General features: G+C 39.6%; 2 protein-coding genes across 3 annotated transcripts; one reads left to right on the top strand and one right to left on the bottom strand.

Annotated features, from left to right (window-relative positions):
* Positions 1–1,552: 1,552 nt before the first annotated feature.
* LOC306775976 (pyroglutamyl-peptidase 1-like) lies at positions 1,553–8,757 on the bottom strand. Of its 2 annotated transcripts, none has more exons than XM_079266567.1 (5): positions 8,633–8,757; positions 6,977–7,029; positions 5,301–5,417; positions 4,667–4,899; positions 1,553–3,878 (listed from the first exon to the last, which is right to left on the bottom strand). In XM_079266567.1, exons 1-5 carry the CDS (start codon positions 8,664–8,666, stop codon positions 3,683–3,685), a joined length of 633 nt encoding a protein of 210 aa, XP_079122693.1. In that variant the 5' UTR covers positions 8,667–8,757; the 3' UTR covers positions 1,553–3,682. The 2 variants fall into 2 exon arrangements, with proteins under 2 accessions (XP_079122693.1, XP_079122694.1); XM_079266568.1 differs by having other exon boundaries at positions 1,553–3,793.
* A 666-nt stretch (positions 8,758–9,423) lies between these two features.
* Positions 9,424–12,246, top strand: lsm4 (LSM4 homolog, U6 small nuclear RNA and mRNA degradation associated). The gene is made up of 5 exons (XM_079267711.1): positions 9,424–9,532; positions 9,968–10,009; positions 10,359–10,457; positions 10,914–11,139; positions 11,428–12,246. Exons 1-5 carry the CDS (start codon positions 9,530–9,532, stop codon positions 11,547–11,549), a joined length of 492 nt encoding a protein of 163 aa, XP_079123837.1. The 5' UTR covers positions 9,424–9,529; the 3' UTR covers positions 11,550–12,246.
* Positions 12,247–12,663: the final 417 nt, after the last annotated feature.

Below are 12,663 nucleotides of genomic sequence, written 5' to 3'. Positions count from 1 at the left end.
TTCACGGGTATCAAAACACAAGCGTGCACCTCTATTGGGCAAATGTGGAAATACATTATACAGTCTATGGAAGTAACTAAGTCCAATTTACTCAACTACTCTACTACAGTAGACATCTGAGGTACCTGTACTTTATTTTGAGTATTTCTCTGTTATGCTACTTTATACCGTTACACTGTTGTTTGTTGTTGGTTAAAGAAAATCGTTGCACTACTGTTTAGTTCGTTAATTTAATATTATTCTATTTTCATTGTATATATTGTATATATTTTTTTTTTACTCTGTTACTTGGATTGCTTACCTGTATCATAAAGCTGCTGTAGCGAACACATTTAATAAAGTATCTATCTGTCTATCTATTTCTACTCCACTAGCTACATTTTGGAGGCAAATATTTGTTTACTCTTAACGCCACTACATTTATCTGAAAGCTGTTGTTACTTTGCAGGTTCAGATTATTGACACAAAATATAATCAACAAATAAATGACGATGTATTGCTATAGATTAAGTAACCAGGCAGTATATGCATCTGTTAAGATTAACCCCCACCTTTACCAGCTGCAACATTAGAGTGCATCAACATGTATTATTCTGAAATGTGCCATAATGAGTACTTTCACTACTGATACTCTCAGTATATTTTTATTATAAATTTATAAATCCCAAATATGCCTCAGGGGGCTTTACAGTTTGCACAGCATTCAACGCCGTCTGCCCTTGGATAGGAATACTTGTGTTTTGTATTTTGAATGCATGACTTTATTACTTTGAGTATTTCTATGCTGTTGTATTGCTACTCTTACTTGAGTAACATATCTGAGTACTGCTTCCAACACTGAGAAATACCTATTGGATACTGACATACAACTGTTCTAAGTATCCCCTCTTTGAAAATAGATATTTATTGCGACAAAATCACCCACAGCCTCAACATATGTTAAACCCCACACAAAACGTGATCTATAGCCTACTAGATGCACCACTTTTATTGGTATTTTAGAAATGTTTCTACAGTATTCACTGTGAAGAATAATATTGCTAAGCCCATATGTGTGTCAAAATCTAACCATGTTTTCAGTATGTATTCACCAGAAGGCTGAATTACTAAGCGAGCAGGATGATCCAGCCAGTCATTATTACACCGCAACAATAGCAAAGTAAACAGAACTTTACAATGGCATCAATACCAAAATCTCTAAATTATGTGTGGAATTGAAAAAAGAGCATTGAATAGTGTAAACAAGCTGTTGTTAAAGCCCCTGTGATGTGCTATAACTGGGAGCTGACAGCTTTATTGTTTTCTCTTACTCCTGAACAGTTACAGTATGTTCACTTTTGCACAAGTGCTAAAACAGCACAGTATTGATGTACAGGCAATACTTCATATCTACGACAGTCGATGTCAGGCCAACTATTGACACAGCGGTGCTTCAAAGTCACGTCTGTGATAGGCCTTTTGTGCCAACTCTACTAACTTAATGCTTTTAACAAGTTTAACTAAGGAGTGGCAAAAGGAGTTGTAATAATAAAGACAAAGATGTTACTTGTAATGCTTTAACTCTCTTTATTTCAAAGCTGTTCCTTTTAAAAGCCAATGTTACTTATACTGTAACAGTGCTTTGTTAATGTCAGAAGCAGAAGACACCTTTCAGAGGATTCTCCCGAAACAGAGAAACTCACGATAAATCACAGAGCCATAATATTATTGTACAACAGAGCACAAACCGAGATAAAAGGAAAACAATATTCAATATTTTTGAGGTAGCCACACATCTGACTGGACCGCATCAGTAATATATCTTTGAACAGACCCGCTGAGTATTTTTAAGGCCTTTTCATAAACACGCATAAACAACATCAAGGCACAGGGTCAGAGGTCACCTCATGTGTAAAGTTGAGGCTTTCACTTTTGCGAGTAGACATTTTAGGGGCAGCTCCTCCACATCCCGTTCACTTCTCAGCACCCACAATAAAATATCAGCACCGGTAAACGCAGAACTAAAACCTGCCTGACATTTCAACAGGTGCGTTAGAGGTTTTTAAACCCAAGACTTAAGTTGAATCACAAAAGACAAAACAAATTTGGTCTGAGAAGCAGTTCAGTTCAGTGCTCCAGGGTGCTACTTTGTGGTACAAACCATGGGACTGAATAGTAATTAAAAAGACACACACTGCTAAAGAATAATACCAATTTACTCAAACTCACTAGCAAATTGCTTAACTGATTAAAAACTCAATGAAAGGCCATGACACCAGTGTTAGTTACCTAAGAATATCCAAGACAGTTTACGACAACTACTTTTTCTGGGTAAACACGGGATGCTGAAGCAGAATGCACGCCATTCAAAGCTAAAATTTAAATTACGACGGACTGAAGCGCTGTCGGGTGACATGGGCTGTTGTGACGACTCAGCAGCCAAAGACAAACCAAGGACAATCCAATAAAAACGTCATAAAACAGAACATTTACAACTGGGAGAAGCACCATTACAAACACATTGTTTGAATCTGCTGGAGCTTGTTTAAGAGGTCAGAACAAACCCAAGCTCAGGAAAACAAAGCAAAACTCACCTATGAAGCAGGATACCTCACATGCATCACTATCATTTGTGTGGGGCAAAAAAGATTTTTTAAAAATGAATGTGTGTCTGAAAAGCTACATATTTAAAGTGACTAAAATAAAAATATTTAATGGAAGCATTCACATGGCTACAATTGCTGTTTATACTCCAGATTAAGTAAAAATTCAAAAACAAAATGAAGAAAGTGCTACAGAAATAAAATTCCAGGCCCAACTCTGACTGAACAGACAGTCCAACTTCATCAAATCAAATCCTCAGATAAAATTAGGCACATATATGTGATTCAATGAAGGGAACAACAGAAAGTTTTGTTTTTATCAATGAATTTAAAACACACAAAGAACCTGCACAAAAAAAGAAAAACTTGGGATTTTGCAAGTTTAATCCTTAAATGATGCAAACCTTTTAAAAAGTTTGATTAAATTGCAGGTATTCTAAAGAGTAACTCGTATATAAAATGAACAAGAGAGAAAATATGTACTACTATATTCTGTGTAGTACACAACTTCAAAACACAGCTCACTCAGAGGAAACAGTTTTATTCAGTATTAAGATTTCTGTGATATTTTCTCAAATAATGATCCATAATACAATTCCCTACATCTAAAGGACTGAACTTGAGATCTGTAAAATAACATTTCACAGCCTGGGGGCCAGACCTCAGTGGGTGGATTTGTGTTGTTTTTGTCAGAATTGGGCCGACAAAATTGGGGGAAATATGAGCTGGAACCAACCCGTTCCCTGATTTAAATAACCTTTGTAAAAGAAGGCAAAATTACAACTTCTTATAAAGAAAAAGGACTCAAGAAACAATTCAACATCAAGTGTGAAACAGCACAGTTAGGCTTGAGACTCCCATTTTATCTTCTCGCCATCGGGAGACGTTAAAACATAACTGAGTCAGGGCTACAAAAACATGAAGCAAAAAACCTAAAACAAAGAGAAACAAACGCTTGAGACATGTGATACTCTGAAGTTTTCATTTTGTCCAAATGAGGACAACAATAAAAAAGGAAAGAAAGTTTGGCTACTGGTGGTTAAGTGCAATTTCTCTTGTGTGTTGAGGGCTGGAGAGGCTGGTTGGCATCTGGAGGTCACTTAGTGGAAGTGCTGCTGGCAGTGGATTTTCTCTTCAGCCTGGTCCAGAAGCTGAAGCATCTGCTGGATGATGGCCTGCAGCGCACGGCCCAGGTCTTCCCCGCTATAAGGCTTTTCAAGAGGAGGCACATGAACGAAGGCAGAGCGACCACGGCTCAGGTACAGAGACGTGTAGTACGTGAAATCACATAAATACCTGTTAGGCAAGAAAGCACAGCATCAAATGACTGCAAGTCTCTGCATACCATCAACATAGATCGGCTGCACACATGAACGCACACGAAGGCCATATAGCAGTATGCAGAGAAGATAACTTTCAGAGACTGTTTACCATAACCAGCTAGCACGTTGGCGTACTATTTTGACATCAAGTTACAAGCAGAACAGGCTTACTATGTACGACTAAATGTATTACTTTAATTACATTGATGCAAATGTACGCTATGTCGCCCTTTAGTTGATGGTTTACTATAATGTGCACTTCCATTGTTGTGTGGCGTCATACTACTACTTCTTTGTGGAGTCGGAGTAGATGTATTTGCCCTGATGTTACAAGTAGGAACTCGAGGGCGTTCTATTGTACTTTTTCTACGAGGAGGTTGGAAATCTTTGACTTCCAAGTTGTCTTGAAGTTACAAGAAAACCTAGTATAGAAATGCCAAAGTCACACTCAGTTGCCAGATTGTCAAAGGTACACCTAGCTCAAACCCTCCCTTCATGAAAGTTAGAAAGTTAAGTTTTGATTTATAGTTGTTTTGTTACTACCTTCCTACCTTTACTCCAGACTTTGTTGCACACAGTTTCACATTGACTGTCAAACTAACTATACCTAATTATGCAGATAGTAAATATCACGTACGGCTGATTTGTGAGGTGACTGCGTCATCATGTCTCTGTCCCTCAGCAGGTAAAGCATGTGATCAAGAGGTGGGAGACAAAACAAAAAGGCTGGTTCTAAATGTAAAAAGTGAAGTTAATAGTTACCTTCCAGCGTCTTTGGAGACCGACACAGTTACTCCCAGCCCCGAGGCCGTCACTCTCTTACAGACTGATTCCATGTCAATAACTGAGTTGATACAGTCCGGGCCTCCCACAATGCAACACTGTGAATCAGGACAGAAGCTGCTGTTGTCGAGGCCCTTGTAGCCGTGATTTCTGCCACACTTCTCCAACGTGACGGTGGTGGCCATACCCGAGACTCCAACATGAACTACCAACTGGTACAAACAAAGGAATCAATAAAAACACAAGTCAGATTTAATATCAATATTATGACACATCTCTGGCAGCTCTCCATTTGTTTGAACCATAAGTGTCTGAAAAAAGATTAAAATTGCACTTTGATTTGACACAAAACACAGATTTAAGTAGCAGTGTTCACATTTTTTAATAAGCTAGCATCAGAGCCACACTGAAGCTAGTAATGTATCGCATGTATTGTTGTCATCTGATTGTTCTCAAGGCCGAGCAGATCCAATTATAACTTACATTTCCCTTTACACAAGACCGGAAGCCTGTAAATAGAATCATAACCTGGAACTGAGGCAGACAAGAGTTCCTGTATTCCACCCTTAAAAGTGGAATAAAGTGGAGCGGTCACAGCACGTTTTCTTCTTACCAGTGGATGATACTTCTTCCATAATGAAGGAACCAAACTCTGGACTGTCTGGTACTCTACAGGAACCTCGGATACATGCAAGTTCACTTCACCGCCCAGTCCGAGCTTCTTCAGTTCCTGTCGGGACAAACGAAAACATAAAACCTAAAATACTTTCCTGCATCTTAAAATAGATGGTGACTATGAGTAAAGCTAGAAGGTGGACCCTTGAGCTTAGATAACACGCAAGTTATGAAACTGAAGATAACCTTGATGAACAAAATGTACCGGTAATCCTTTTTGGTAGAATAGCAACTTTTATTTAATCCTTTTCACGTCTGCAACTCTATTAATTTAATAAATAAACGCTGCTCATTGCTCCCTTTGCCTATTCCGTCCATAGATGTGCCTGTTGTCAGCTTAAGAGTCTCCAGCAAAAGATGTATTATCTTAAGTTTAAAACAATACTTTTAATCACAAAAAAATGATCAAAATTCAGAGAAATCCAGTGAGAATGTGCGTATTTCTTCCAGACTGCAGCTGGCCTTAAATTAAACAAGGCCCTCACAGACAGACTCTTATCCCGCCCCACGCTGCATTAACGTTAAGCCTTCGCTTTAAACCTGACCCGTTACAGTTTTCACACAGTACAGCTCTTTTTATTTTAAAAACAGATATATTTTACACAATTTATTTCATTATAAATTTCTATTTTAAATTCATAGTTCTTGACTTTAGCAGTACTTGTTTTTCGCTATGCACATAAGCACTAAGGCAAATTCTGATTCGTAAAAAACCAGAACCAATGCTAATGATCATTGGCCAAATGTTTCTGTGAAACGTTGTTTAACTTCAAGCAGGTCGATTTAGGCGATTTAGGTAGGCGTTTTCTTAGAGGAAAGGTGTCTTTAATTTTTGTTGTCCTTTCCAAATAGCATTATTTCACACTTATCTTATAAAAAAAACGGAACTCCAAAACTAAACAATCGTCATAAATTCTATGAGAAAAGCAAGAAACAAAAAAATGCAATCGTAAATATTAATAGTATCATAAATTGTCAAATTCACAGCCAGCGGACAGACACCTCCCCCAGTCCCCTGCAGGACAAGGAGCCCCGGACACTGACCCCCACTTGTATTGAAAAGAGGCTTGTTTGACCACGTCTGTGACCCCGCCACAAAGCGGCCTTTTGTTTGCCTTTTAATATCCTTATCAAGTCCGTCTAGACACCCTGACAACCACCGTCATCCCCCCACATGCAGCTTCCCCAGCAGGACACAGAGAGAGCGTCCGACACACTGCAGCCCCGCGTGAAGCCGGCCGGTAACTATCAGAGCATCATGTTAACGCCACAAAAACAGGCTCAACGTGAGAAGTTAAATTAGAAAAAGTCACTCTTGCTCTTATTTTATTGCATTTACTAACATTTAACATGAAGACTATTTAAGTCGTGGCTAAAAACATGGTAAGCGTTTATCAGTGTGCCATATTTAAGAGGTGATCAACAGTGATGTTTTTTTTGTCCAGAATAAATATAAAGCATTTTGGAAAAGCTTATGGACTTGTTTAGCCTTGTTTTACTACATTGAGAAAGGCTAAATAGGGAGTTACAATAGTTTTAAATCGACGATCCTGCTCATGCTAACACCACAGATATAATAAATACATGTGCATTAAAACAGCGGGGAAAACACACCTGTACTGCTACCCAGCTGGCGTTGACCGTGTGCTCACCAAATGGCCCAAAACCTGAAAAACATGTTCATTATTTTGGTTGCTGTCCCGCATTTACATTATGTTAACGACATATGCAGTCCGTTTGGCTTCTACACATGAGGACATGAATATGCATTTCCACAAACAGAAATGAACCACGTTTGTTCTTTCAACAAATATATAAGTGAAACTGTATTTCTGGTGGGATCCCTTTGACATATTTACTCGTAAAAATAACAAAGTAATACATTTAATTCTGGAAAAACAGATACTGAATGTAAACCATTAACAGTACACAGAACTGAAACTTTCAAAATACTAGATTTTCAGAAAAACAAACACCATACAGTAGTGCAGCATGCTGCTGTCCTTGACTTACCAAATTAAAATCACTCCCCATCACTAAAAGTCGCTCCATGCATCACTCTATACGACCTATAAAATCACAGCAGCAGCCTATGGATATTCACTCAGGCTTGTTTATGTAGGGATCTATACCTGATCCCCTTCCACCACCCTCACAAGGGTCAGTGGGTCCCTGGGGGTTGGGTGGAGGGGGATCAGTCTGTCTGACAGGCTGCTGAAAAGGAGCAGAGCGAGGGGCCGGCAGCTGCCAGCCAGCTCGCTATTGTGAAGGCGCTGTTCCCAGGCAATCGACACAGCTCCTATCAGCCGGGACTGCATGCTCCTGCACCCCTTTGTGTCTGAAAAGTCACTGCTTCTGTTATCCTCCCCAGATCCAGTGTTCAACACTGTAGTTTGTTCGATTAGAGAATACTAGTTTTAAGTGGCTGGAAGTGAAGTTACAATCAATCTTGTTTTTATTTTATTTATTTAATTAATTAAATAGGGACGCAAAGTGTTTTTTCCTAAAATGAAACATTCAAGGCAGCTTCCATGACAGACCTTCGTGTCATAATACAAAGCCATGCAGAAGAAACACTCAGACACTCTTTGTCAGAAACGTTGAAAAGGGAAACACGATCACAACAAAATACCTCCCTGAGATACTCATGAATCCTACTAAATACTAAATATTAGAGTAAAAGGTAATAGTTGTATGATTGCTCATGTCTGTCGATTACAAATATCAACGTGATAGTTATATCTTTGATATCGTGCTGATATGAACCATAAACTGTTTGAGAGAACTTTGATTTGACTATTGTCTCTATGAATCACGGACACATTTCTATCATTAACGCGTTTCACAAAGATTTACACAATAGAGATTCTACCAGCATTACACGTCTGCTGGATGATGTTGGTGTATAACGTTATGTATTCACGCTTAGTTGAACATGTCGAGCTTATTTTTGTTTGATGAGGCCTTTGAAGAAAGACAGTAAACAACACAAATATCATTTCCCCATGCTCGTCAGTAGCGGTTATAATGTAAATATAGAAACATACTTGAATACCACTGATACTACGCGATTGTTAAAACTGTAAGCAACACGTTTCAACTGTGTACACATCCAGCGGAGTGAAGCAGTGAGAGCCTGACGCCATTAACGTTAGCAGCTGTCATCTGCACAACTTTTCCTCCACTTCACACCTAACGTTAATGTTCAGTTTACCGACAAAGACGACACAACAAATGGCGGCAAAAACAAAACAAAAAAAGAAGACCAACCTGTAACGACCACAGTCCGTTTACTGTTATCCATATCCCGTCCTGTTGCAGAGGTTTCGTCGCCTTTTCTTTTTTTCCGGTCTTTATTTTTTAGCCAGGACCGTAAAGAGAGCCAGTACCCTCCACAGCTGAAGGCTCCGTCTGCCACACACAAATAACAAGCGGCCCTGCTCGCTGCGTGATACGTGACGTCATCACGTTAGCGATGGGACGCCGAGGTGACGAAATGAACAAATATACAAGGTGTGCAGTGAATGCAAAATAAACAAATAAACCACTAAATCCAACGAACTACACACTGAATGACATGTAGACGAAATTATACAATTATTTAGAAATAAATAATATGTTATATAGTCTGAGAAAATTACAGAAAGACAACAACAGAAATTTTTAACAACAACTCAGTTGAAGCTTCAAAGCATGTGTTTTACCACTCTTACAGGATTTCCACATATATTTTTTTTAATTCGTCAGAAAATGAAAATAGTTTAACTGTAAATAAAAAAAAATCCCTCCCTGAATCACTACCCTAGTATTTTGAGTCCACAGTATTGGGTAAAAATATCCCTCATTTATGCTTGCTCGGGTGTTTATTATTTCTGGAGCACAAAATGAAGTGTCAGTTAATAACTTTAGCTTTTATGTCATGATAATAAAAATAAACAAATACTGTATTTTGAAGGGTCTACCTAAATATAAGCTAATGGCAACATGTCGCACTGACTGCTTCGTGCCTGTGGAGGGCAGCGTCGTATATTACAGCCATGATGACACACCGCAGAGCCGGAAGCTCATTAGCAGAAGACGAAGAAGAATAGAAGCTAAAATCCAAATCGTGTCAGAGAAGGCCAAGACAGCGAGCGAGACACAAAATCCGAAATATATACTTTCACAATGGTACGTATTTAACTGCGGTGTTCAGATGAAACGATTATAGTTAATATATGTCCAGTAGCGCGCTTGCTACGTAGCTAAAGCTAACTGTGTTAGCAGCACTGTGGCGCTGGGCTAGCTACATGAAGCTAAGTTAAAGTAGCTAACGTTACTGTAGTAAACGTATGTTAGCCTGACGCTATGAATAACGTTACATACTGTAAGAGAAACGTTTTCTGAAAACACATACCACTAGAAGCTGCTAGTAACAGCTGCCCTTTCGTTAAAAGCACGCCGGGGTGAACAATGGGTTGTCCAATGTATCGTACAACTTATAGTAGGAATGTATGAAGGGGGGGAAACTAACGTGAGTCCCGATATGTTGTTTACTCAGGTAACTAAATACTGTTCATGGCAGGTGGATTCATGAGTGTGACCTGTTTTTCTGTCATTTTGCAGCTTCCACTATCTCTGCTGAAGACTGCCCAGAACCACCCTATGGTGAGGAGACACTGAACTCTTTCAAGGAGTTGATGTTAGCATTGTAGATGGAGCAGCAACTTGTCATATTTACTTTAGTCGTTGCAGCTCCTTCAGGGTTACTTTTGGTCTCTTTATTGCCCATCTTGACTAATGGCTTCCTTGCTTTTTCACAAGCATTGTTCCTCTCTTGGCAGGTTTGTTGTGGTGCCATATTCTTTCCATTTTGTAATAATGGGTTTAATGGTGCACTAAGGGATTTCAGATTTTTTTTTTATAACCTAACCTGAATTTGTTCCCTGAACTCCTGTATTGTGTCGTCAAGGCTCTAAAGCAGCTGGCTGTTTTTGTGTGTCCTTTTTCTCCTCAGCTGGTGGAGCTGAAGAACGGAGAGACGTACAACGGCCACCTGGTGAGCTGTGACAACTGGATGAACATCAACCTGAGAGAAGTCATTTGCACCTCAAGGGTAAAGCTGAGCTCTGGTCTCACTTCTGTGCTGTCACTAGTCACTGTCACTTTCTGTAGGGAAGGAAAAGTACACTCTAGTGTTTACATGTAGAGTTCGCTGTAGGTGTCAGTGTTGTCTGCTGAGTCTGCCGTCGATGAGGTGCATCCCTCTGAAAATGTAACAGGCATGAAACCAAGTGTTTGTGGCCAATAATCAGAGGCCTTTAACAGTTGCTCCAAAGTACACGTTAAAGTTTTTTTGGCCTGTAAGTAAATAAGAAAGACAACAAAAAATGGCAATCACTCCCATCAAAATAGTACATTGGAAAACAATACAACCTAGCATAGATCTTCCACAGGCCAAAAAGGTGTATGCTGAAGCTTGCTGTCCCTGCCCTTTTTACCAAACGCAACTTATTTGTTGTCAAAAAGCGACGACATGATTGCACTGACACCCCCACTCCACTCTTAACAGGATGGAGATAAGTTCTGGAGGATGCCCGAGTGCTACATCAGAGGAAGCACCATCAAGTACCTGCGAATCCCCGATGAGATCATCGACATGGTGAAGGAGGAGGTGGTGTCCAAGGGCCGTGGACGTGGAGGCCCCCAGCAGAACAAACAGCAGGGCAAAGGAGGAGGAGGAGGAGGAGGAGGAGGAGGAGGAGGAGGAGGAAGAGGAGGAGGAGGAGCCGGCCGAGGTAAATGGAAACAATTGGACAAGCTGCTGCAGATGCGTTTTTATTTATACCTTCTGTCTTAATAGGAGTATTGGCATGACTGTTTTTGGTTGTTTCCAAATTTCTCTGCTATTATAAAGTCCACACTCTCTCAGGAGCATCATGGGTTTTACTCAAAACTGCTGTAAGATAGCTCAAGAATTACATTTTGTGTCTTTAGTGTGCTACTATCTCTGTTCCTGAATTGGTCGAACAATAATTCTCTCAGTTGACAAAAATTTACGTTTCTCTTTACATTTCTCTCTGCAGGTCTGTTTGGCGGTCGCGGCAGAGGAATGACCGGTCCCAGTCGGGGCCAGCAGCAGCAGCTGCAGCTGCAGCAGCAGGATAAGAAACCGGGCAAACCACAGGGAATGAAAAATCAGCACTGATGGACAACATTACACCTTCAACAACACAGAGCGATTTCTCCTTCAGTACATGGAAGATACAATTAACTCTCCTTCTGCTGTGATGCTTGTCCTGTCTGACCATCGCAGAAATCACAACGGGAGATGTTAAGAGAAGCTGTGCTTTTGCACTGAATTTTGTTTTTTTAGCATCTGTAAGTTGGTATCAACCTTTTTTTAGTATGACCATACACCAGTGTGTCAGTCACAGCTGACAGAGTCCGTCTTTAGTATCCATTGATAGTGTGTTATTACAACTTTGCAAGAACATTTTGTATCGTAAGAAACAGTTGGTACACTGGAATGAGGTTTTCATTTTTGGTCAACTTGTCTCCTTGGGTGTAGATTTCACGGTAAAGAAATTTGCCCAGCCCCAATTTCTGTTGCGCCGATATTTTTTTAACTTGCTCTTTATTTTTGTGTTGTTCGCGACGTTCTGTAGTTTGTCTGCTGTGCCGTTTGGTCCGATCATGGCAGGTGGACCAGTAGGATGGCAGTTGGGGGGAACGGGAATTCAGTCCCTGAAAATGAACACTTTTGTTAAAGCATTCGTTAGGAAATGGAAAAAGTCAAATGTGTGTCTTGTTGGTTCGGTTTCATTTTATTTTTGCAAAAAAAAGATGTGATGTAAATTATTTACATGAGAATAAAACAACTTTTGTTAAAGCGGTCATATTTATTTAGAAGTGTTCTTGTCTATTTGTTCTGTTAGTCAAAACAATCTGAATGCTGCTTCACTCATTCACTTCCCTTGGACAAGTGTGTCCTTTAAATTAATATCAAGATTATAATTCTTGATTTAAAGCCAGGATTAGCTAATTGTGTTTTCAGTGAATAAGACAGTAGAACTGGAATGTGTAATTGTTTACATTGACACGAGGCTGTATAATAAGGACTAAAGTTGAAATCTCATGGAAAAGTTCCAAATGTTGCCCCTCAATTGACAGCAAATGTGAAGTCCCTGCTGTTCTTTGTTACAAAAGAGTTCATATCTTGAATGGGACCAAGACCAAGCTCATTTAACTTTTTTTGTAGCATAGTCAATTTCTTGAAAGTTTTGAAAAACACTAAAATGTTACATTACTAGTGCACTACT

This window comes from Melanostigma gelatinosum (genome assembly GCF_949748355.1).
Source record: "Melanostigma gelatinosum genome assembly, chromosome: 4".
NCBI lineage: Eukaryota > Metazoa > Chordata > Actinopteri > Perciformes > Zoarcidae > Melanostigma > Melanostigma gelatinosum.
This window is presented reverse-complemented; position numbering and strand designations above follow the sequence as displayed.

Excerpts from the sequence above, each read along its gene's own strand:
- LOC306775976 (XM_079266567.1), bottom strand. The coding sequence starts at position 8,666 with ATGGATAACAGTAAACGGACTGTGGTCGTTACAG. Across the intron at positions 7,030-8,632 it reads ACGGACTGTGGTCGTTACAG|GTTTTGGGCCATTTGGTGAG; the intron begins GTTGGTCTTCTT and ends CATGTTTTTCAG. Across the intron at positions 4,900-5,300 it reads GGAAGAAGTATCATCCACTG|TTGGTAGTTCATGTTGGAGT; the intron begins GTAAGAAGAAAA and ends TGTTTGTACCAG.
- lsm4 (XM_079267711.1), top strand. Across the intron at positions 10,010-10,358 it reads CTGCCCAGAACCACCCTATG|CTGGTGGAGCTGAAGAACGG; the intron begins GTGAGGAGACAC and ends TTTTCTCCTCAG. Across the intron at positions 10,458-10,913 it reads AAGTCATTTGCACCTCAAGG|GATGGAGATAAGTTCTGGAG; the intron begins GTAAAGCTGAGC and ends CACTCTTAACAG.